The sequence below is a fragment of the Macaca mulatta genome, chromosome 3 (genome assembly GCF_049350105.2).
Source record: "Macaca mulatta isolate MMU2019108-1 chromosome 3, T2T-MMU8v2.0, whole genome shotgun sequence".
NCBI lineage: Eukaryota > Metazoa > Chordata > Mammalia > Primates > Cercopithecidae > Macaca > Macaca mulatta.
The window spans coordinates 43,499,291-43,522,612 of NC_133408.1; the positions used below are offsets into that span (position 1 = coordinate 43,499,291).

A 23,322-nucleotide genomic window follows, 5' to 3' on the forward strand; every position below is an offset into this window, starting at 1 on the left:
GTGGGCTGCCCGCCCTGCCCAGTGTCGGGGGACGCCACGGGGTGGAGGTGATGGGGAGACCTTGGTCCATCTGGGAAGGGTTCTGAGTGAAGGATGCATGTGGATCCCAGGTGGAAAGGGCAAGAGCCATGCAGTGGCACCATGCCAGACAGTGTTCTGTGGAGGGTGGCCCCAGCCTGATCCCACTGGGGCACTCCGGAGTATCAGCTGCATCTCGGAGGACAGGTGTGGCACTCACCCTCTCGCCTCACAGTCACAGGTCCTCCGGGGATGAGCACAGGAGGATGCCCCAGAGGGGATCCAGAGAGGGCAGGGACCCTCAGAAATGGCTCAAAGAAATGGCTAGGTGCAGTGGCTCATGCCTGTAATCCCAGCACTTTGGGAGGCCAGAGATGGGTAGATTACTTGAGGCCAGAAGTTCCAGACCAGCCTGGCCAACATGGTGAAACCCCGTGTCTACTGAAAATACAAAAATTAACTGGGCATGGTGGTGTGTGCCTGTAATCCCAGCTACTCGGGAAGCTGAGGCAGGAGAATCGCTTAAACCCAGGAGGTGGAGGGTGCAGTGAGCCGATATCATGCCACTGCACTCCAGCCTGGGCGACAGCATGAGACTCTGTCTCAGAAAACAAGCAAGCAAACAAAACACTTAGCCAGCCGTGGTGGCATGTGCCTGTAGTCCCAGCTACTCTGGAGGCTGAGGTGGGAGCATTGCTTGAGCCCAGGAGTTTGAGCCTGCAGTGAGCCACGATCGTGCGACTGCACTCCAGCTTGGGGGATAGACCGATACCCTGACTCTAAGGGAAAAAGTTTTAAGTGGGATTTGGGGGATTTTAGAGGGGCGATCCGGAGAAGGGCAGGGGTGCAGGCCGAGCTGGACAGACCCAGGAGTGTTTGGGGATGGGGACGTGGCTGGAGGCTGGGGGGGTTGTGAGAGGAGTGGGGGTGGCCGGGACAGGGCGCCCACATGCCTGGCTCTCTGCAGATCCTGGCAGCTCTGCCCGTGGACTGGCGGGGCACCCACCTGCTGGCCTGCTCCTGCCTGCGCATAGTCTTCATCCCTCTCTTCATCCTGTGCGTCTACCCCAGCGGCACGCCCGCCCTGCGCCACCCCGCCTGGCCCTGCATCTTCTCGCTGCTTATGGGCATCAGCAACGGCTACTTCGGCAGCGTGCCCATGATCCTGGCGGCGGGCAAAGTGAGCCCCAAGCAGCGGGAGCTGGCAGGTGAGGCCCACGGGGCATGGAGGGGGGTGGTCCTCCCAGCAGCGCAACGTCCCCCTCACGAGGAAACCCAGGGCAGACCGCAAGAAGGTGCATTTGGGTTCTGAAGGTTCAGAACAGTCAATGTCTGGGAGGCCGTAGGTGTGGAGACATTCTCAACCACTTCATTCATTCACTCATTCATTCACTCATTCATTCGTGTACCCCACAACTACTTGGTGAGCCCCTCCTGTGGACCAACTGCTTTTCAAGGCACTGGGGACACAGTGGCGACAAAACGGCACTCCCCGTGCCGTGGGACTGACTGTCCAGATGTGGAGGCAGCCCAGGCTGGGCGCAGTGGCTCACACCTACAATCCCAACACTCGGGAAGGGCAAGGCAGGCGCATCACTTGAGCCCAGGAGTTAAAGACCAGCCTGGGCAGCACAGCGAGAGCCTCTCCTCTCTACAAAAGTGTTAAAAATTAGCTGGGTATGGTAGCGTGCGCCTATGGTCCCAGCTACTCGGGAGGCTGAGATGGGAGGATCACTTGAGCCCAGGAGTTTGAGATTGCAGCTGTGATGACGCCACTGCACTCCAGCCTGGGTGACAGAGCAAGATCCTGTTCGGAAAAAAAAAAAAAAAAAAAAAATCCTAGATTGGTGTGACTGGTTGAATGGCAGGAAGTCCTATGGGGAAAAATAAAGCAGAGAAACAGGAGTGATGGGATGGGGAGAGTCAGGCTCAAGAGCCAGCAGTGTAAATGGAGCAATCTGGGAAGACCTCACTGAGGAGGTGACTTTTTTTTTTTTTTTTTTTGGAGACGGAGTCTCGCTCTGTCGCCCAGGCTGGAGTGCAGTGGCCGGATCTCAGCTCACTGCAAGCTCCACCTCCCGGGTTCATGCCATTCTCCTGCCTCAGCCTCCCGAGTAGCTGGGACTACAGGCGCCCGCCACCACACCCGGCTAATTTTTTGTATTTTTTAGTAGAGACGGGGTTTCACCGTGTTAGCCAGGATGGTCTTGATCTCCTGACCTCATGATCCACCCATCTCGGCCTCCCCAAGTGCTGGGATTACAGGCTTGAGCCACCACGCCCGGCCAGGAGGTGACTTTTGAGCAAAGACCTGGAGGAAGTAGCGAGGGAAACAGCCATGTGAGGATGCAAGGGAAAGGCGTCCAGGCAGAGGGAATGGCATGTGCAAAGGTCCTGCGGGCACTGAGGCCAGGGGCTGGAGAGGAGAGGAATGGGGTCTGATGGTTGATAAAGCATCCCTCCAGCTGCCATGGGCATGGAGGTGAGTGAGGAGCTACTTTACCAGTCCAGGCCCTTGAGGACGGGGCCCAGACCTGGAGGAGGTCGACGTGGCACTGGGAGGTGCCGGATTCCAGGTCTTGTTTGAACGGCAGCCCACAGGACCGGCTGATGGGTTAAGAGGTAGGGTGTGAGAGAGGGAAGGGGGCTTCAGGTTTGGGGTCCACTGTTCAAGGCAAGAAGGCTGGCTGAGATGGGAAGGGGGCTTGCGGGGAGGGGTTGGGGTTGGGTTTGGGATTTGGTACGTTCCAGGTGCCCATCGGACATCCCAAATTGTCCCTGATAGGGAGGAAGCTGGAGATCGGAGACTGGAGATTTTTTTTTTTTTTTTTTTTTTTTAAGATGGAGTCTTGCTCTGTTCCCCAGGCTGGAGTGCAGTGGCATGATCTCGGCTCACTGCAACCTCTGTCTCGCAGGTTCAAGCAGTTCTCGTGCCTCAGTCTCCTGAGAAGCTGGGATTATGGATGCCCACCACCACATCTGGCTAATTTTTGTATTTTTAGTAGAGGTGAGATTTCACCATGTTGGCCAGGTTGGTCTCGAACTCCTAACCTCGGGTGATCTGCCCACCTCAGCCTCCCAGTGCTGGGATTACAGGCGTGAGCCACCATACCTGGCTGAGACTGGAGATTAAAATGGGGAGGGTTGGGGCCAGCCGCACTGGCTCAGGACTGTGATCCCAGTGTTTTGGAGGCCAAGGTAGAAGTATCGCTTGGGACCAGCCTGGGCAGTATAGTGAGACTGAGTCTCTACAGAAATTTTTTTTACATTAGCCAGGCGTGGTGGTATGTGCCTGTGGTCACAGGTATTTGGGAAGCTGAGGTTGGGGGATCACTTGAGCCCAGGAGGTCAAGGCTGCAGAAAACTGTGACTGTACCACTGCACTCTAGTCGGGGCAACAGAGCAAGACCTTGTCTTTAAATTTTAAAAATGGGGGTTTGGGGGACCCAGAGAAGCAGGCGAGGCCTGGTGTGCATAGCAGATGGCCCCGGGGAGAAGGAATGAGGAAGGACAGGATCCGGAGAGGGTGCTCCCATGCAGAGCGATGGGGCAGCGGGTCCTGGAGGGGCGGCACGGTTCATGCGGGTGTCACCGCACCTCACACCCGAGCAGCCGTGGCCACCAGGTGGTCGCCCCGGCTCTGCTCCCCTCAGGCCAGTGTTGTCCACAGGGAACACCATGACCGTGTCCTACATGTCGGGGCTGACACTGGGGTCCGCCGTGGCCTACTGCACCTACAGCCTCACCCGCGACGCCCACGGCAGCTGCCTGCACCCCTCCACCGCCAATGGCTCCATCCTCTCAGGCCTCTGAGCCAGCTCTGCCCACTGCCAGGGATGCCGAGGGCCTGACCAGGGGCCCCAAGGCCTGAAGGCCCCTCCCCCGTCCCCACCTCAGTGCCTGCGGGGCCCTGAGCCTCTCCCTGTGCCAGCAGCGCCACCCCCTCTGGGTCCAGCCATCGCCAATCCTGGCCTGAAGTTCTGCAAAGTCCTTTGAGGACCGGGACACATTTCTGTGACCTGGGGCTCTGGCCAGCACTGTGTTCTGTGTTTGGTCTCATACCTGCCTCTACCTTCCATCTGTGTCCTGCGGCCCCAGCTCCAGCCCAGCCAGCACTCTGTGGGGTCACACGCACCGTGTCCTCACACAGGACAGCAGACGCCCGCCAGAGTGTGCGTGCCCGGTGACTGCACCCCGGCCCTCATCACCCGCTGCCACTGATTGGGGCAACACCTGGCCAGCCTCCACCAAGGACCCCTCATGAACCCTGGAGCCCTGAGAGGAGAGAGGCAGCCCCTCACCTTGTCACCCTCAGGCCTCCCCCTTCTGTCCTCATTCTTAGAGACTGCTTCTCCCAAACAAAACGCGTTAGCCATGAAGGAGTTGGAGCCCTGGGTCCGAAGGGACCCGCCTGCGGTCTGCGTCAGCCTCTCGGGAACCACAGCAGTGGTGCCAGCCAGGCACATCAGGACCTCCCCACACACCCACGCGATGCCACAGGCCAGGGGGCTGTGCCTGACTAGGGAGCCCTCCCATTGCCGCCTTGGCCCATGACAGAAGAGGGGAGGTAAGTCTGGGGGCTGCGAAGTAGGGCCCCCACACCCTGGCTGAAGTCAGCTTGACCTAGGTTTGACCCTCATCCAGCAAGGGACCCGACAGACCCAAGGGTCCCTAGCAAGTAGGGAGGGGCTGGGGGCACTCCAGCCTGGGTCCCCCAGAACACCAGGCCCGTGTGGGTGGCACCCTGAGGTCGGGGGATTCTAAGGGTGTCCTTCCAGAGACAGCGTTTCCAGGGGGAGGACGGCCCACCGTTACAGAACCCTGGCCCTGGCTGTGACTGCCGTTTCAACCCTGCCGTGTCCCGTCACCCGTCTGTCCACTAACTGTACCGCACTGGCCATTAAAAGATAAAGCAGACCGCTGCACTGCCGCCTCCAGCAGAGTTTGTGCGTGGACGGGGGCCGGGACTGCCATCTTGGGATCCCGGTGGAACTCGGGTCGCCCCGTGTAAGCCGGACCTCAGTCTTCCCATCTGCGAGGTGGGCGGGGCGGATCAGGGAGCAGGAGGGTGTCCTCATACCAGGTAGGCTTGGTTTGTGGGCAGGGCTGGGTGGTGGGGTGACAGCTGGGAGCACTTGTGGTTTGTCGCTCACCTTGACCCCCCAGTCTCCATGAGGATCAGGGAGGATGGCTGCATGCAGCCCATTTGAAGGGGAAACAAAGCAGGCGTGATTTGTCCCCTACCCCTCAGGGACTACACTGCATCCTAGAAGTCAGAGCCTCCTGGCCTCGAGCCTCAGCCCTTTTACTGATTTGTGCAATTTGGACGAAATCCTGCACTGTTCCATTCCTGATTTTCTTTCTTTTTTTTTTTTTCTTTGAGCCTGAGTCTCGCTCTGTTGCCTAGGCTGGAGTGCAGTGGCACGATCTTGGCTCACTGCAAACTCCGCCTCCCAGGTTCAAGCAATTCTCCTGCCTCAGCCTCCCAAGTAGCTGGGATTATAGGCGCCTGCCACCATACCTGGCTAATTTTTCTTGTGGAGATGGGGTTTCACCATGTTGGCCATGCTGGTCTCAAACTCCTGACTTCAAGTGATCCACCTGCCTCATCCTCCCAAAGTGTTGGGGGATTACAGGCATGAGCCACTGCACCCGGCCTGTGCCTCATTTTTGTTTTTTCTTTGCAAGACAGGCTCTCGCTCTGTCGCCGAGGCTGGAGTGCAGTGCTGCCATCATAGCTCACTGCAGCCTCCACCTCTTGGGCTCCTGTGATCCTCCCACCTCAGCCTCCCAAATAGCTGTGAATATGGGCACATGCCACCACGCCTGGTTAGATTCTTTTATTTGGTGTACAGATGGGATCTTGCTGTTGCCCAGACTGGTCGCAAAGTCTGGGCCTCAAGTGTTCCTCCTGCCTCGGTCTCCCAGAGTGCCAGGATTATAGGTGTGAGCCACTGTACCCAGCCTGTTCTGTCCTTAGTTTCCCCAAGCAGTGAGGCTGGTCCAGGTTTTGATGTGGGTCCCTTAAAGGAGGGCAGAAGGGCCACCTGTGCTCCGGGTCTGCAGCCTCCAGGATACAGGGCAGGCATCCTCCCTGGGGTCCAGGTGGGCGGCCACTTGGGCCAAGACTACACCAGGTGACACCACAGTGTTTCCCATAGCCCACGCCGGGCCCTTCCCTTGCCTGAGGCCAGCTGGCTGCCCTCTCTGGGTTACCCTCTTTGCAAAGCCCCAATTGTCCTCTGCAGGCTGCCCACACGAACCAGGTCAGTCGCTGGGCAGCCAGACCCTCACCTATAGCTTCCCTAGGCCCCAGTGCAGAGGCTGTCCACCCCCATCTAGGTGAGGGCTTGGGGCCACTCTTACCATTAGTATCATTTTCTTCAGTTGTGATAGGCATGGCTGGGAATGTGCAGCTTTTTTTGTGGGAGAGAGGGGAGTTTCACTTTTGTTGCCCAGGCTGGAGTGCAGTGGCTCGATTTCAGCTCACTGCAACCTCTGCCTCCCTGGTTCAAGCGATTCTCCTGCCTCAGAATCCCGAGTAGCTGGGACTACAAGCATGTGTCACTGTGCCCGGCTAATTTTGTGTTTTTATTTATTTATTTATTTTTTTTTTTTTTTTTTGAGACTGAGTCTGGCTCTGTCGCCCAGGCTAGAGTGCAGTGGCCAGATCTCAGCTCACTGCAAGCTCCGCCTCCCGGGTTTACGCCATTCTCCTGCCTCAGCCTCCGGAGTAGCTGGGACCACAGGCGACCGCCACCTCGCCCGGCTAGTTTTTTGTATTTTTTAGTAGAGACGGGGTTTCACCGTGTTAGCCAGGATGGTCTCGATCTCCTGACCTTGTGATCCGCCCGTCTCAGCCTCCCAAAGTGCTGGGATTACAGGCTTGAGCCACCGCGCCCGGCTATTTTGTGTCTTTAGTAGAGATGGGGTTTCTCCATGTTCGTCAGACTGGTCTCGAACTCCCGACCTCAGGTGATCCACCCATTTCAGCCTCCCAAAGTGCTGGGATTACAGGCGTGAGCCACCATGCCTGGAATTGTTTTTTTGATATGGAGTCTTGACTTGTTGCCCAGGCTGGAGTGCAGTGGCACGATCTCAGCTCACTGTAACCTCCGCCTCCCGGGTTCAAGCAATTCTCCTGCCTCAGCCTCCCAAGTAGCTGGGATTACAGGCGTGCACCACCACACCCGGCTAATTTTTTTGTATTTTTAGTAGAGATGGAGTTTCACCATATTGGCCAGGCTGGTCTCAAACTCCTGACCTCAAGTGATCTGCCTACCTCAGCCTCCCAAAGTGCTGGGATTTTACAGGCGTGAGCCACCATACGCAGCCAACTTAACTTTTAATTTTTTCTCATGTAAATTTGCTCAAAAAAATTTTTTTTTGAGACCATCTCTCTCTGTCACCCCCAGGCCAGAGTGCAGTGGTACAATCTCAGCTCACTGGAACCTCTGCCTTCCAGGTTCCAGTGATTCTCCCACGTCAGCCTCCCGAGTAGCTGGGATTACAGGTGTGTGCCACCACACCCGGCTAATTTTTGTATTTTTAGTAGAGACAGGGTTTCACCACATTGCTCAGGCTGGTCTCTAACTCCTGGCCTGAAGTGATCCTCCCACCTCGGCCGCCTAAAGTGCTGGGATTCAGGCGTGAGCCACCGTGCCCGGCTGATTAGTTCATTTACATGGCCATCAGGTCACTGCCCCTGCATGGGTGGTACCCAACTTCCAGTTGAATCCTACTTCCCAGTGCCCTGATATGGCAGAATCCCCCCAGATACCACCCCACTCCGGCCCCTGAAATAAACCACTCCAAACCATTTTATTTTTCCAATTAAATCTTTTTCTTTTTTTTCTTATGAAAAAGAGCACACAGAATTTGCCAACAAACAAAATTCCAAAAGAAACTTAAAAAAAAAAAAAATTCCCCCAAAAAACAAACCCAAAGTCTGGCTTTTCCTTCCCTCAAGATTGTCTGGTCGAGGCCTTGGTTTCCCTGGAAGGCTTGGGGCCTGGTTAAGTGCTTTCTGCGGCCCAAGCAGGGACCCTGGGCTCGGGCCGGCTCCTGCCTCTCTCCCTCTTCTCTCCCTCTTTTCTCTATCCTGGGGGGTGAGTACAGTACACTTGGCGGGGTGGGTGGGGGTGTGCTGGGGACTGGGAGGCCGGTGAAGCCGGTGCTAGACACTACAATCTAACAGGAAATAAAAAATAATATTCTGCACGTCAGAATGTGTTGGTTTTTTTTTTTTTTTTTTATAATTTCATAGCTATTTTTCACAGTTTTAAAAAGTTTATATATATATTTATATATATTTATCTTTATATATATAATTAAAAAGTTGACTCCATTTAAAGGCTTATGATACAGGGGCGGGGCGAGTCTCTTGGTACAATAAAACTGTACAGGTTAAGAAGTGCCACCTCCCTCCTGGGTGGGGAGGGGCCGGGCGTGGCCGGGCAAGGGTTTCAGCACCATTGGGGTTTTCTGTAGTGTGAGGGTTTGGACCAGGGTGGGCCTTTGCTGGGCCCAATCCACCTGGTGCCTTTGATGCTCCGGGCTGCAACCCCACCCGGCTCTGTTCCCCAAGTCCAGGCCATCCTGAGAGGGTGGGGGCAGGGCCCCTGGCACGGTCAAGGAGGCCGGCTGGCATCAGGCCACCCCATCCCATGCACAGTGGGAGGCCTTGGGGTGGGCTCCATGCTAAGGGTGCCCGAGAAGCCCAGAGTGAACGTCAGTTTGGTTCCTTAGAAGCCCCCCTCCCCACCAGAATCCCCAGTCTGCATGGGCCTGGGGGCCCCCGGGCCCCCACGCAGCAGCAGCCTGGAGGGCCGGCCTGGCCAAGTGCTTGCAACGTGCTGGGCAGAGAGGGCCGGTCCGGCCGAGGCTGCCCTGAGGGGGACGGCAGGGCCATACCCTGATAGCTAAGAGGGGCCCCTGTCCTAGGGGCACTGAGGGGTTGGAAGGTGGAGCTGGAGGCTTGTGCACATGTGTGCACACACGTGCATGCACATGGGCACACACATGCACACACGCTCACCCGGGCGTCAACGTGCACACCTGGCCCCATGCACATGCCTGCAGGAGCACTCGCATGCACACAACGCACGTGGTCCCCGCGCCGTGGCAGTGATGGAGAGGGGTCCCTGGCCGCCCTCTGGGGCACAGGTGGCCAGTGGCCCATGGGGCCCGGTGGGCTCAGCAGAGCACGGGCACACCATCCGTGGAGAAGATCATGCCCGTGGTGGGCTCGTAGGTGCCCGCGAGGTAGTACAGGCCCTCGCTGTCCTGGTACTTCTTGGTCTTCAGCATCTGCTCATACTGCTCCAGGCCCACCACCAGGCACTTGTGTGACACCGTCTGCACGTCGTTCTCGTCCACATGTGAGGACTGGTATAGCGCGCGCTGTGGGCACGCGGGGATATCAGGATGGCGGGTGGGGGGCACAGAGGCCGAGGGAGCCCCGGGGAGCCACAGGGACAGAAACAGAAGCAGAGGGAGCCCCAGGGACCGAGACAGAGACAGAGACCAAGTCGGAGACAGAGGCTGAGGAGGAGCCAGACCAACAAAACAGACAGAGACTGAGAGATGGAGAACAAATGAGAGAGAGAAGACAAGGACAGACAGACCAAGAGATCCAAAGACCCAGAGAGAGTCAGAGGGTAAGAATGGCCGGAGACTCAGGGACAGACACCGGGAGAGCAGAGGAGACCCAGAGATGGAGACAGACGCAGAGACTGGGAGAGACAGAGAACTGGAGCCAGGCACTGAGAGTGGCAGGGACAGGAGGTCAGAGGCCGAGGGAGACCATGGGGGACAGCAGCGGATGCTGAGCCAGGCCCTGTCTGAGCTGCCCAGAAGGAGGCAGCCACCCCCGACCTGCCCACCACCACCACCACCACCACCACCTACCTCCATGAAGTCCTTCCTCTGGCTGGAGACCCGCAGGGCCGCCGGGAGGCTGCGGCTGGACTTCTGGTCCCAGTGCTGTGTGGGGGACAGGGGAGGGGCTTGGGTGAGCCGGGGGAGCCGCCGCACCTGACCCCAGGCCCCAGGACAGGGCTGACCCACCGGGCAGGGCCACTGATCCTCCAGCACCCAGAATGCCTTGCTCACCCTCAGGTCTGCCCTCTACTGCCTAGGACTGGGGAGCCCAGCTGGGGGTGCCGCAGGCTCACCTGGCCCTGGTGGAACTGCTTGCCCGGGCTGGTCTCCTCGGGGTGGTAGAACCACTTGACTCGGACCACCATGTTGTTGCCCCACGACTCCCACATGCTCTGGATGCGGCCAATGTAGGGCAGGTTGGGACGGCCGGCGGAGAGGAACACGGCGCAGTCCCCGATGCGGATCATCTCCTTGCCGCGCACGATGGCCTTGTAGAAGAGCTTGCGGGCCTTGCCCTTCATGCCACGCCGCTGCAAGGACACGTGTGTCACGGCACGGCCCTGGCCCAGCCCCGCCGAGCCCGCCGCCTAGCAGGCTCTGCCACTTGGGACTCCGGGCCCTCGGCCTCCAAGTCAACCCCTATCCAACTCTGGGGAGAGGAGGAAGCCCCTTGTCTCGCTCCAATTGGGGAAGCCCCTCTTCCATCTCTTTGACATGCTGGGTCTCCAAGAGGCGCTTCACTTAATCCAAGGATTCTGCCACTACCAGACTTTTTATTTTTGAGACAGGGTCTCACTCTGTTGCCCAGGCTGGAGTGCAGTGGCGCAATCATGACTCCCTGCAGCCACGAACTCCTAGGCTCAAGAAATCCTCTCCCACGTCAGCCTCTGAGTAGCTGAGAATACAGGCGCACATCACGCCCGGCTGATTTTTTAAAATTTTTGTAGAGAACAAGGTCTTACTATGTTGCCCAGGATGGTCTCAGACTTTTGGCCTCAAACCATTCTCCCACCTTTGCCTCCCAAAGCACTAGGATTGCAGTGTCAGCCACTGCACCTGGCCTTATTTTTCTTTTTAAAATTACTTTTTTCAGAAAAAGGGTCTTGCTCTGTCACCTAGGCTGGAATCCAGTGGTACTATCATAGCTGACTGCAGCCTCAATCTCCTGGGCTAAAGCCATCCTCCTGCCTCGGCCTCCTGAGTAGATGGGACTACAGGAATGCACCACCATGCATGGCTAATATTTTTATTTTTGTAGAGATGGGGGTCTGTGTTGCCCAGGATGGTCTCGAACTTTCGGCCTCAAGTGATCCTCCCACATAAGCCACCCAAAGAGCTGGGATTACAGGCGTGAGCTACCATGCCTGGCCTTTTTTATCTTTTAAAACTTGTTACTATTATTATTATTATTATTTTTATTTTTATTTATTTATTTTTTTTGAGGCAAAGTCTGCACTCTGTTGCCCAGGCTGGAGTGCAGTGGTGTGATCTCGGCTCACTGCAAGCTCCGCCTTCCGGGTTTGCGCCATTCTCCTGCCTCAGCCTCCCGAGTAGCTGGGACTACAGGCACCCGCCACCGCGCCCGGCTAATGTTTTGTATTTTAGTAGAGACGGGGTTTCACCATGTTAGCCAGGATGGTCTCGATCTCCTGACCTCGTGATCCGCCCGCCTCGGCCTCCCAAAGTGCAGGGATTACAGGCGTGAGCCACCGCGCCCGGCCACTATTATTATTTTTGAGACGAAGTCTCACTCTATCGCCCAGGCTGGAGTGCAGTGGCACGATCTTGGCTCACTGTAGCCTCCGCCTCCCAGATTCAAGCAGTTCTCCTGCCTCAGCCTCCCAAGTAGCTGGGACTACAGGCACCTGCCACCGCGCCCAGCTAATGTTTTGTATTTTAGTAGAGACGGGGTTTCACCGTGTTGGCAGGCTGGTCTTGAACTCCTGACCTCAAGTGATCCTCCTGCCTGGGCCTCCCAAAGTGCTGGGATTACAGGCGTGAGCCACCGCGCCCAGCTAAAACTATTATTTTTTTCAAGACTAGGTATCACTCTGTTGCCCAGGTTGGAGTGTAGTGGCACAATCAAAGCTCCCTGCAGCCTTGAACTCCCAAGCTTAAGTGATCCTCACGCCTCAGCCTCCCAAAGTGCTGGGATTACAGACTTCAACCACTGCACGTGGGCAAGACAGACTGGAAACTCTGTTCTACAGCAGCTTTGGAAATGCTGCCTGAGACACCGCTGACTCCTACCGGAACAGGTGCTCCTGCCCCACACCTACGGCACACTGGGGGCTCACTGCCAGCCTGTCTGAACCACTCTCATTTCTCACACTGGGTCCTGCCATGTGTATGTGCCTGTGTGTGCACATGTTCATCTGTGCATTTGTGCAGGTGTTCGTGTGCATGGATGCATGTGCACACATGTATGCGCCTTCATTTGTGTACGTGTGCAAGCGTGCATTTGGGTGTAGTGTACTTGTGTGCATGTGTGGGTGTAGTGTGTAGTGTATTTGTGTGCATGTTCATGTTTACATGGTTCATGTACATGCGTGCATTCACGTGTATGTCTGCGTGCGTGTACTTGCCTTTGTGTGTGGCTGTACGTGCATTCGTGTGTACATGTGCATGCATATGTATGCGTGTGTCCATGTGGCTGTGTTTGTGAGTGCACTGTGTGCATGTGTGTGTGCGAGTGTATAGCCAGCCACAGGCAGGCTGGAAGGGCACCTTCTGAACAACCAACCCACTGCTACAGGCAGCGGACACAGGACCCCGACCTGGCCAGCCAGGACTGTCTGTCTTCCAGGCCATATTAATTCACTCAGGGATGGACACGAGATCCCGGCCAGGCCAAGGAGATTCAACCCTGGACTTTTGCTGGCAAACCCGGGAAGGAGGCACCTTCTGCTGGGACTGCCACACTGGTGGCTGGGAGCCCGGGGCATGGCTGGGAACACTGCAAACGCCACACACAACAGGCTGTCAGGCCTAGCACCTGGAATCCCAGCACTCTGGGAGGCTGAGGCAGGAGGATCACTTGAGCCCAGGGATTCAAGACCAGCCCAGACAACATAGTGAGACTCTGTCTCTACAAAAAAATTTAAAAACCAGCTGGGCAGCATGGTGGCACACGTCTGGAGTCCCCGCTACTCAGGAGGCTGAGGCGGGGAAACTGCTTGGGCCCATGAGTTCAAAGCTGCAGTGAGCTGTGATAGCGCCACTGCACTCCATCCTGGGTGACAGAGCAAGATCCTGTCTCTAAAAGAAAAAAAAAAAGAAAGAAAAGAAAAGAAAAAGCCAGGCGTGGTGGCTCACACCTGTAATCCCAGCACTTTGGGAAGCCGAGGCAGGCAGATCATTTGAAGCCAGGCGTCCGAGACCAGCCTGCCCCACAAGGTGAAACCCCATCTCTACTAAAAATATGAAAACTAGCCAGGCATGGTGGCGGGTGCCTGTAATCCCAGCTACTTGGGAGGCTGATGCGGGAGAATTGTTTGAACCCTGGAGGTGGAGGGTGCAATAAGCCTAGATCGCACCACCGCACTCCAGCCTGGGCAACAGAGAGCGACTCGGTTTCAAAAAAGGAAAAAAAAAAACCCAGAAGCCTGGAAAACCCCTTCCTTCACGTGGCGCTGACGCCTGTGGGTCTGTGCTGATCTTTGCGGTTTCCTTCATTTGGTCTCCACATGAGGGTGGCTCTGCGTCCCGGGACCAGAGGCAGGACTGCTCTGCTCTGAAGGACTCAGGCATCGGAGTCCGACAGACCCAGGTACCTGAGGACACTTTGAGACTCAGTGTACCCATCCATCAAGTGGGACGCCAGTCCTCCACCCTGGGGTTCTGGGAGGTTACCACACGCGGAGACACGGCGTGAAGCCGTGGGTTCAGCAGAGACAGACAAGGCCCCCAGCCCCTGCGCCCCGCCCGAGCGCGAGCTTGGTTACCTGGGTGGGCTTGCCGAACCACTTCCAGAGCTGCCGGGCTGGCAGGAAGGCGGCGATCTTGGGCCGGTTCTCCACGGACGGCAGGCGCTGCCGCTTGGCCAGCTCCTTGGTGGTGGGGAGGTGGACGCCCTCTCTCTTCTTCGGTCGGCTCTTGGCCCCGGCCTGAGCCTTGGGCTGCAGAGGCTGTGTGGGCTGCGGAGGAGGCGCCTGGGGCTGGGGCGCAGACGCCTTCTTGCCTGGGGAGTGGGCCGAGGGCCGCGCCTTGCCGGCCTGCTTGGTGGCCTTGGTGGGGAGCGCCGGCTGTGCAGAAGGGCCAGCCGTGGGGGCGGGGGCTGCCTCATCGTCTGAGCTGCAGGAAGAGTCCTCGTCTGTGGTGGAGGAAGAGGAAGAGGAGGAGGAGGAGGACGAGGATGAGGACGAGGAAGAGGAGGAGGAGGAGGAAGAGGAGGAAGATGAAGAGGAAGAGGAGGAGGAGGATGAGGAAGAGGAGGAGGAGGAGGAAGAGGAGGATGAGGAGGAGGAAGAAGAGGAGGACGAGGAAGAGGAGGAGGAGGAGGAGGCCGGTGAGGCTGCCCTGGAGCTGGCAGCGCTGCAGTTACGGCCCCCGGCGCCACAGCCCCCCTCCCCATTCTTGTCGCCTTCCTCCTCCCCTTCCGTCTCCGAGCCGCTGCTGCTACTGCTGCTGCCACTACTGCTGCTGCTGCTTTCGGACTCTTCCGCCCCGTCCTGCTCGGCCTGGGCCTTGTCTGGGCTCTTGGGGTTCCCAGAGTCCTCGAACGTGAGCCCCGGCCCGGGCTCCTGGGCGAGGTCCCCCTCCGTGGCCTTGGGCCAGGGTGCCTTGGGCTCGCTGCTGCCGGCCACCTGGGGGTAGCTGCCCAGGCTCAGGAGGCTCTTGGGCTCCTGCCAGCCCCCGGCCCCTGGGTCCTCCCGGAGCAGCAGAGCCTCTTTAGCCTTCTTGCTTTTGGGTGACGTGACACCCTCGTGGTCCAGTTTGACAAGCAACTCAGTCTCCTCCCCCGGCCTCCGAGGGCCTTTGGCACCTGATTCCTCGGCTGCCCGCGCCTTCTTGGGCTTGGGGCGTGTGGCGGGCATGGTGATGAGGGGTGCTGCGGCCAGGGTGGAGGCAGGGGCTGGGAGCTCCCCAAAGGGCTCGGGTGCTGGGCAGCTGGTAAAGGCGGGTGGTGCGGGGCTGGGCTGTGGCGGTGCTGGGCGCGCCTTGGGGGTCTTGGCTCGCTTGTCCACAGGCTCTGGGGGACTCTTCTTGGAACCTGGGGTGCTGCTCGGCTCCAGGGCTAAGGGGGTACTGGGGACCTCATCTGTTGGGCTCCCCTCCTCCAGGGTAGCGGCTCTGTCTGCAAAACAAAAGAAAACAGATGAGAGACTGGGGCGGGGGCTTCCTGGCAGAGACGAGCTGTGGCTTTCATCAGGAAGGCCTGCTTCTGTGGGTTTTGTTTTTGTTTTTTTGAGATGGGGTCTCAGTCACCCAAGCTGGAATGCAGTGGCATGATCAGGGCTCACTGCAGCCCTAACCTCCCTGGGCTCACGTGAGCCTCCAGCCTCAGTCTCCCAAGTAACCTGAGGCCACAAGCATGCGCCACTATGCCTGGGGAATTTTTGTATTATTATTTTTTTTTTTGTAGAGATACAGTTTTGCTCTGCTGCCCAGGCTAGTCTTAAACTCCTGGGCTCAAGCAATCCCTGTGCCTGGGCCTCCTAGAGTGCTGAGAACAGGCGTGGACCACCGAGCCCAGCAGAACGGCCTGGTTTCAATCCTGGCTCTGCTACTTCTTGAGCGGAACCCGGTTGCGGCCTTCTTAGGCCTCCTTCAGCGGTTCCCCTATAACAACCTTAAGCTGTGTTGGCCCCAAAGTGGGTCCTCCAATAGCCTCTGCTTTCAGCCTGTACAAAGCATTTTCTCTGGATTCTGGAAAGAAACACAGGCCGGCTGCAGCTCAGCTCTGCCTCTGACAAACCAACCTGCCTCCCTCAGCCTCAGTTTCCTCATCTGTCACCTGGTCAGAACAATCCTGCGGTGCAGGTGCAGAGGTCTTTTTTTTTTTTTTTTTTTTTTGAGACAGAGTTTCACTCGTCACCCAGGCTGGAGTATAATGGCGCGATCTTCGCTCACTGCAACCTCCACCTCCCGGGTTCAAGCAATTCTCCTGCCTCAGCCTCCCACGTAGCTGGGATTACAGGCGCTCACCTCCATGCCCGGTTAATTTTTGTATTTTTAGTAGAGGCGGGGTTTCACCATGTTGCCCAGACTGGTCTCAAACTCCTGACCTCAGGCGATCTGCCCACCTCGGCCTCCCAAAGTGCTGGGATTACAGGCGTGAGCCACCGCACCCAGCTCAGAGTTCTTACAGACAGCAGGTAGGCACTTGGGCAGGTTCTCAAGCCCCGAGTTTGGATGCACAAAGGAGCTCTACCCACCGCCCCTGCCCTGGGGTCCGGTTCAACGTACCACCCTTGGCCTTGGCGCTGGGTTTCCGCCCACGCCCACGGGCCTTGGCTCCTGGCTCCTCCGACCCAGTCGTACCACCGTCTTTGCCTTCCCCAGTGTCTTTGCTGGTCTTCCGGCTACGGCGCTTGGCACTCGGCACCAGGAGGGCTGGGGATGGCTCAGCACCTGCAGGGCAGAGGACAGAGTGGCTCATCAGGCCTGGGGTCCCCAGCTTGGAGCTTCCAAGACCCTGGTCTGTCCTGGGGATCAGGGATGGGGGCGGAAGCAACCAACGCCGGGTGGCTGACCCCGGGTGGGCTCCCACGATAGGCTGTGAGGTCCAGCGGGGGAAATCCCATCTGCAGGGAGCAGCCAGAGGCCCCTGAATGAATGAAGTAAAACAAAGCACTTTGTGGAACTGGGACAGGTGGATAAAGATGCTGACTTTGGTTTTTGTTGTTGTTGTTGTTGTTGTTTTGAGACGGAGTCTTGCTCTGTCGCCAGGCTGGAGTGCAGTGGCAGGATCTCGGTTCACTGCAACCTCTGCCTCTCGGGTTCAAGGGATCCTCCTGCCTCAGCCTCCCGAGTAGCTGGGACTACAGGCGCGTCTCAACACGCCTGGCTAATTTTTGTATTTTTAATAGAGACAGGGTTTCACCATATTGGCCGGCATGGTCTCGATCTCTTGACCTTGTGATCTGGCCACCTTGGCCTCCCAAAGTGCTGGGATTACAGGTGTGAGCCACTGCGCCCGGCCATTAATAATTTTTGATCAGCTTCCCATGGCCTGGGCCACTGGGCTTGGGCTGTCCTCATGGACCCAGGACCTGGGAGCCCTGGGATCTCACAGGAGCCCATCCATGGTTTCTGCTACTTCCATCACCTATGGCTCCAAATGACTTCAGACAGAGCCCAGAGCTGGGCTTGGAGGGCGAGAGCCTGGATGGGCGGCCCCTGGCAGGAGCCCGGGTGTCACAAGCTTGTCACTTACATTGGATCTTATAGTCGGGGGGCAGGAGGCGGATGTGTGAGAGGGGGATCCTGCCAGTATCTCCGTCGTCAAACTCCACAGTGATCAAGTCCCCATCGTCCTCCAGGTCCAGTAACCCTGTGGGAGGAGAGGCTCAGGGGAGGCCCTTGGACCTCCAGCTCCCTAGTGAGGCACAAGGGTGGGGACAGCAGAAACCGGCCCCTGTGCAGCCCTGCTCTCTATGGTACAGCAGTGGGGACATGGGTGAGGGTTTACAGTGGCTCAGAATGTGGGTGTTAGAGCCAGGCCATCTGGGCAGGAGAACTGGCTCTCCTTTTTTTTTTTTGAGACGGAGTTTTGCTGTTGTTGCCCAGGCTAGAGTGCAATGGCGCGATCTCGGCTCACCGCAACCTCCGCCCTCCGGGTTCAAGTGATTCTCTTGCCTTGGCCTCCCAAGGAGCTGGGATTACAGGCATGCACCACCATGCCCGGCTAATTTTGTATTTTTAGTAGAGACAGGGTTTCTCCATGTTGATCAGGCTGGTCTCGAACTCCCGACCTCAGGTGATCCACCCACCTCGGCCTCCCAAAGTGGCTCCCAAAGGCGTGAGCCACTGCACCTGGCCTGGGTCTCCCATTTCTAGCTGACTTTGGGTGACAAAAGGCAGCGGAGCACATGCACCTGTGCCCGCTCACACCCAAGACCCTCCTGCAACCACAGCAAAGGAGGGAAGCGGGTGTCAACCCTGAAGGACACTAAGAATGGGAAAGGGGAGGGCAGCAGCGGGAAATGGTGGCATTTTGGGAGAGATGCTGGGATGAACGTGCAGGAGTGGGCTTTGATCTCTTAGGAGGTGATACCCACGAGGAGGTGGTGGTGTTCCCAAGAGAATCCTGCCAAGGCACAGACCCGAGAGGCCCCAAGCACCTCCGGAGGCAGGGCTAAGGGAGACCTCAACACTGAATGGGCTGAGGGAGGCCCAGCTGGCAGGAGCTGGGGGGTTTACCCCAGAGAGAGGCTCCAGACTGAAGGACACTGAGTGCAGGGAGGAGGTTGGACAGGCCCCGCAAAGGGTGACAGCCCAGCCCTCTTCCCAAACGCCAGGTGCTGGGACTATATCCCCAAGGATGTGAGTCTTGCAGAATCTGAGCAGTCCCTTAACAAAACATTCCTGTCCACTCGCGATGACAAAGACTCGTGAGTGCACAGAGCTCCCACAGGCTTGATAATGTTTCCTTCATTCAAGGTCCCCAGAAGCCTAAGGAGTTCTAACCAGAGGAAGGGCACAGCACCAGCAAACAGAAGGAACGGAGACCGGGAAGAGAGAGGGAGCTACAGAAAGCTAAAATGAGGCCAGGTGCAGTGGCTCATGCCTGTAATCCCAGCACTTTGGGAGGCCGAGACAGGCAGATCACCTGACGTCAGGAGTTCGAGGCCAGTCGGGCCAACATGGTGAAATCCTGTCTCTACTAAAAACACAAAAAATTAGCTAGGCATGGTGATGCATGCCAGTAATCCCAGCTACCTGGGAGGCTGAGGCAGGAGAATCACTCGAACCCAGGAGGTGGAGGTTGCAGTGAGCTGAGATCACTCTACCACACTCCAGCCTGGGTAACAGAGCAAGACTCTGTCTCAAAAAAAAAAAAAAAAAAAAAAATACAGAAAGTTAAAATGAAAAACAATCCTCTCAGAAAGTTTAAAAACAAATGTGTTGATAAAACAAAAAAAAAATTTTTTTTTTTTTTGAGACGGAGTCTTGCTCTGTCGCCCAGGCTGGAGTGCAGTGGTGCGATCTCAGCTCACTGCAAGCTCCGCCTCTCGGGTTCACGCCATTCTTCTGCCTCAGCCTCCCCAGTAGCTGGGACCACAGGCACCCGCCACCAAGCCCGGCTAATTTTTTGCATTTTTTTTTAGTAGAGACGGGGTTTCACTGTGTTAGCCAGGATGGTCTTGATCTCCTGACCTCATGATCCGCCTGCCTCAGCCTCTGAAAGTGCTGGGATTACAGACGTGAGCCACCGTGCCCGGCTAAAAAAAATTTTAAAAAAATACTCAGAGAATAAGAAATAACTCTTTAGGATTTTTTTTTTTTTTTTTTTTTTTGAGACAGGGTGTCGCTCTGTCACCCAGGCTGGAGTGCAATGTTGCAATCATAGCTCACTGCAGCCTCGATCACCCAGGCTTAGGTGATCCTCCCACTTCGGCCTTCCAAGTAGCTAGGACAACAGGTGCACACCACCAAGCCCGGATAATTTTTTTTTTTTGAGACAGAGTCTTACTATGTTACCCAGGCTAGAGTGCAGTGGTGTGATCTCGGCTCAGTGCAACCTCTACCTCCTGGGTTTAGGTATTTCTTCCTGCCTCAGCCTCCCGAGTAGCTCAGATTACAGGAACCTGCCACCACGCCCAGCTTATTTTTGTATTTTTAGTAGAGATGGGGTTTCACCATGTTGCCCAGGCTGATCTCAAACTCCTGGCCTCAGGTGATCTGCCACCTTGGCATCCCAAAGTGTGGGGATTACAGGTGTGAGCCACCACGCCCGGCCCAAACCTGGCCAATTTTTGTTATCTTTTTGTAGAGACAGGGTCTTGCTATGTTGCCCAGGCTGGTTTTGAACTCCTGGATTCAAGTGATCTACCCGCATCGGGCTCCCAAATTGCTGGGATTACAGACGTGAGCCACCGCAGCTGGTGGAGAAGTTTTTAAATGACAGCAGAAATTTTTAAAATTCAAGAAAACAGGCTGGGTGCAGTGGCTCAAGCCTGTAATCCCAGTACTTTGGGAGGCTGAGACGGGCGGATCACGAGGTCAGGAGATCGAGACCATCCTGGCTAACCCGGTGAAACCCCGTCTCTACTAAAATATACACAAAACTAGCCGGGCGAGGTGGTGGGTGCCTGTGGTCCCAGCTACTCGGGAGGCTGAGGCAGGAGAATGGCGTAAACCCGGGAGGCGGAGGTTGCAGTGAGCTGAGATCCGGCCACTGCACTCCAGCCAGGGTGACAGAGCGAGACTCCGTCTCAAAAAAAAAAAAAATTCAAGAAAACAGATGGGGTTAGAAGATAAAAGTAGAGAAATTATCTCCATAAGTTGAACAAAGTAAGAAAATAATAACAGGAAAAAAGACACACACACCAGGGACCATGGGACTAGCCCAAGTTCCAGAGAAAACATGAAATTCACAAGGCCAGTTATCCAAGTTGTGCTCACAAGTAGAGCTTCCAGGACTCAATGAAATTTGCTTCAAAATCAAAGCCTCCCTCTGCAGATACCCAGCATGATGAGCGCACACACACACACACACACACACACACACACAATTGCAGATCTAGGGATAATGAGAAGGTCCTAAAAGTTTCCAGAGATTAAAAAAACAGGTCTTCTACAGTGATTTGGGAATCACAACGTTGAATGTCTTCAACAACATGGGAAGCAAGATAAAAATAGAAAAATGTCTTTGAAATGGTGTGAGGGAACTATTTCCAGTTGTGAATTTATATCCAGCTCAAGTATCTCTAAAGAATAAGGGTACCCAGCTCAACTATCTCTAAAAAAATAAGGGTAGAATGAAGAGAGTACAAACACACAAGGATGTGAGAAATTTAACTCCCACATACTCTTCCTCAGAAAGCTACTGAAAGATCTGCTGCTTAAAACAAGGAACTGAACCAAAAAAAGAGAAAAACATGCAATGCAACAAAAGCAGTTCCCAGGATGAGGGACAGGGAAGGCCCAAGAATCCAGAATGATACCCATGAGGCAGGCCTAGAACACAGCCAGCACCTCCCAGTACAGGGGCACAGCGTGTGCCAGGAAATCTGAATCTAAAGCCAACTTCTACCTTATTAACAGCACTTTCAGAATTTGGATGATAAATGAGTGACTAATACGATGGAAAAAAATAAATCTTCCTGGCCTGAGATCCTCTACTCAGGCTGGACCAGTCATCTGTTGTTCTGCTGAGCTAGCATTGGTTTCCATTTTCTGGGTATGAATGGATGTTAGGCCAAGCAGTGGACTGTATTTGGCATGTGGGTGGGCTTTTTTTTTTTTTTTGCGGGGGTGGAGAATGTCTAATCCACATCCATACCCCCTCTCTAGAATACACTGCTTTTGCAAGAGCTAAGGGTTGGACCATTTGACTGTCTTTCTTGCCTGTCTGATATCCACACCTACATGTCCTAGGGTACTTGTTGTTTTTCTCCATCCAGCCTCCATACTTTTTTCTTTTTTTGAGACGTAGTCTCGCTCTGTCACCCAGGCTGGAGTGCGGTGGTGCAATCTTGGCTCACTGCAACCTCCACCTCCCAAGTTTGAGCGATTCTCCTGCCTTAGCCTCCCAAGTAGCTGGGATTACAGGCGCCTGCCACCACACCCAGCTAATTTTTTTATTTTTAGTAGAGATGGGGTTTTACCATGTTGGCCAAGCTGGTCTTGAACTCCTGACCTCAAGTGATCCACCTACCTTGGCCTCCCAAAGTGCTGGGATTACAGGTGTGAGCCACCACACCCAGCCTCATTCTCTCTTATTCTAACAACATGTCCACTTTGCAGGGGAAGTCACCCTCCCATCTTTCGCAGCCCACGAATAAAAGGGAGGTGACCTCACTCCTTAGCCCCAGGGATGAGAATCTGACCCAGGCACGGTCGATCAGACTCACAGCGGTAGGATCAATGAAAACCATGTGGCCCAAGTCAGTTCACACTAGAACTTGTGTGGGAAAACTGGGACTGAGAAATCGTCCAATGGTAAGATTTCTTAAGATGGTAAAATACAATCTCCAAGGAGCTAGTGTGAAGCCAGCACAGACGACAGCACTGCTGACAGATACTCCGAGCTGGAGTCCTGATGACATCGTTTAAATGGCACCTGGATCCAACCATGCCTGAAGGCCATATAGTTTTCAGTTATGTGAGCCCACAAGTCTTTCTTCTTAAGCCAGTTAGAGTTAGGTTTTAGTAGCCAAATAAGTCCATACTGAGGTGTTAGGCGGCAGGGGAGAGCTGGGGAGGAGGCATCTCACCTCGGACCACTGTGCCTGGATAGAGGCAGCGGTACTGCTGGCTCCAGTAAGCTGCAATCCTGGTCCCTTGTGGCAAGAAGCGAGTGGAGGCTGGCCTCACATCGATGATCTAGGAGGGCATGGGATGAGTGCAAGGTGTGGACACAGTTGTGGCCATGGCCTTGGACACCCAGCCCACCCCGAGCATCCCGAGGCCCCGCCCTCCCCCTCTCACCGCCTCCTGCAGCAGCTGCTCCAGACAGTAGATGTGAGGCCGGTTTCCGCGCTCACCCTCCACCACCACGCGGTATCTGCAGGAGCAAAGGAGGCATGAGGTGGCAGAGGCCGAGACCTCCCAGAGGGCCTCAACTCTGCCAGCACCAGCTCTGCCTCCCAGACCACTGGGAGGTGACACCAGGACTCAGAGGTTTGCTGGCTTGCTGAATTTGGCAATTCTCCTCCTTTCTGGGCTCATTTTCCTCATCTGTAGAACTAGGGGTTGCAGAGCACGCCAGGCTGGTGCAGTCCAGATCCTGAGAGAGGCCAGCACGCTCCCTCTCACCCCTTCCCGCTACAGCTCCTGCCATGGAGCCGCCGTGCCCAGCCCCTGGGAGGGTTCACCCAGTATTCCCTCAAAGTGCCCAGGGCCTCCCTGTCAGCTCTGAGCCCACTCATGCCCCTGCCCTCTGCCATCGGGGGAAGCCACAGCCTAGAAAGGAGAAGTGGCCAGGTACAGAGGCCGAGACACGGGGCAGGTATGGGACATGGGGCTCTGCGCCGGACCTCCCACCCCACTCACATGTCTGGCGAGTGCACGGTCTGCACGTGGCCGGCATATAGCAGCTTGTCGTCCATGGGGATGAGCACACGCAGGCCATCCTTCAGCTCGTCCTTGTCGATGATGCAGGACCGAGGGGCTGCAGGGGTCGGACCGTGAGGCAAGGCTGGAACCAGGGGCGTCTGCGACACCTCTCCCTCCTCCCGTCACCCCTAAGTCATCCCCTTGAAATGGAGGCCCTGGTGCCGGGTGGGCCGTGGGGCTGAGATGTGTGCACATCTT

The 23,322-nt window shown here is 56.1% G+C and overlaps 2 protein-coding genes across 28 annotated transcripts in view; one reads left to right on the plus strand and one right to left on the minus strand.

Annotated features, from left to right (window-relative positions):
- Positions 1 to 4,943, plus strand: part of SLC29A4 (solute carrier family 29 member 4) — a 31,178-nt gene extending 26,235 nt beyond the window's left edge. For all 11 annotated transcript variants that reach the window (XM_077996100.1, XM_077996104.1, XM_077996101.1 and 8 more), the window contains exons 10-11: positions 986 to 1,226; positions 3,689 to 4,943. In XM_077996100.1, coding sequence (XP_077852226.1) covers positions 986 to 1,226; positions 3,689 to 3,831 — 384 coding nt within the window. In that variant the 3' untranslated portion in view covers positions 3,832 to 4,943. The remainder of the gene's footprint in view (positions 1 to 985; positions 1,227 to 3,688) is intronic.
- A 3,548-nt stretch (positions 4,944 to 8,491) lies between these two features.
- Positions 8,492 to 23,322, minus strand: part of TNRC18 (trinucleotide repeat containing 18) — a 125,776-nt gene continuing 110,945 nt past the window's right edge. For all 17 annotated transcript variants that reach the window (XM_077996081.1, XM_077996086.1, XM_077996084.1 and 14 more), the window contains 9 exons: positions 23,062 to 23,179; positions 22,498 to 22,573; positions 22,284 to 22,392; positions 17,279 to 17,395; positions 16,309 to 16,473; positions 13,845 to 15,196; positions 10,194 to 10,430; positions 9,928 to 10,002; positions 8,492 to 9,420 (listed from right to left, as the gene is read on the minus strand). In XM_077996081.1, the coding sequence (XP_077852207.1) occupies positions 9,214 to 9,420; positions 9,928 to 10,002; positions 10,194 to 10,430; positions 13,845 to 15,196; positions 16,309 to 16,473; positions 17,279 to 17,395; positions 22,284 to 22,392; positions 22,498 to 22,573; positions 23,062 to 23,179 (2,456 nt within the window). In that variant the 3' untranslated portion in view covers positions 8,492 to 9,213. The remainder of the gene's footprint in view (positions 9,421 to 9,927; positions 10,003 to 10,193; positions 10,431 to 13,844; positions 15,197 to 16,308; positions 16,474 to 17,278; positions 17,396 to 22,283; positions 22,393 to 22,497; positions 22,574 to 23,061; positions 23,180 to 23,322) is intronic.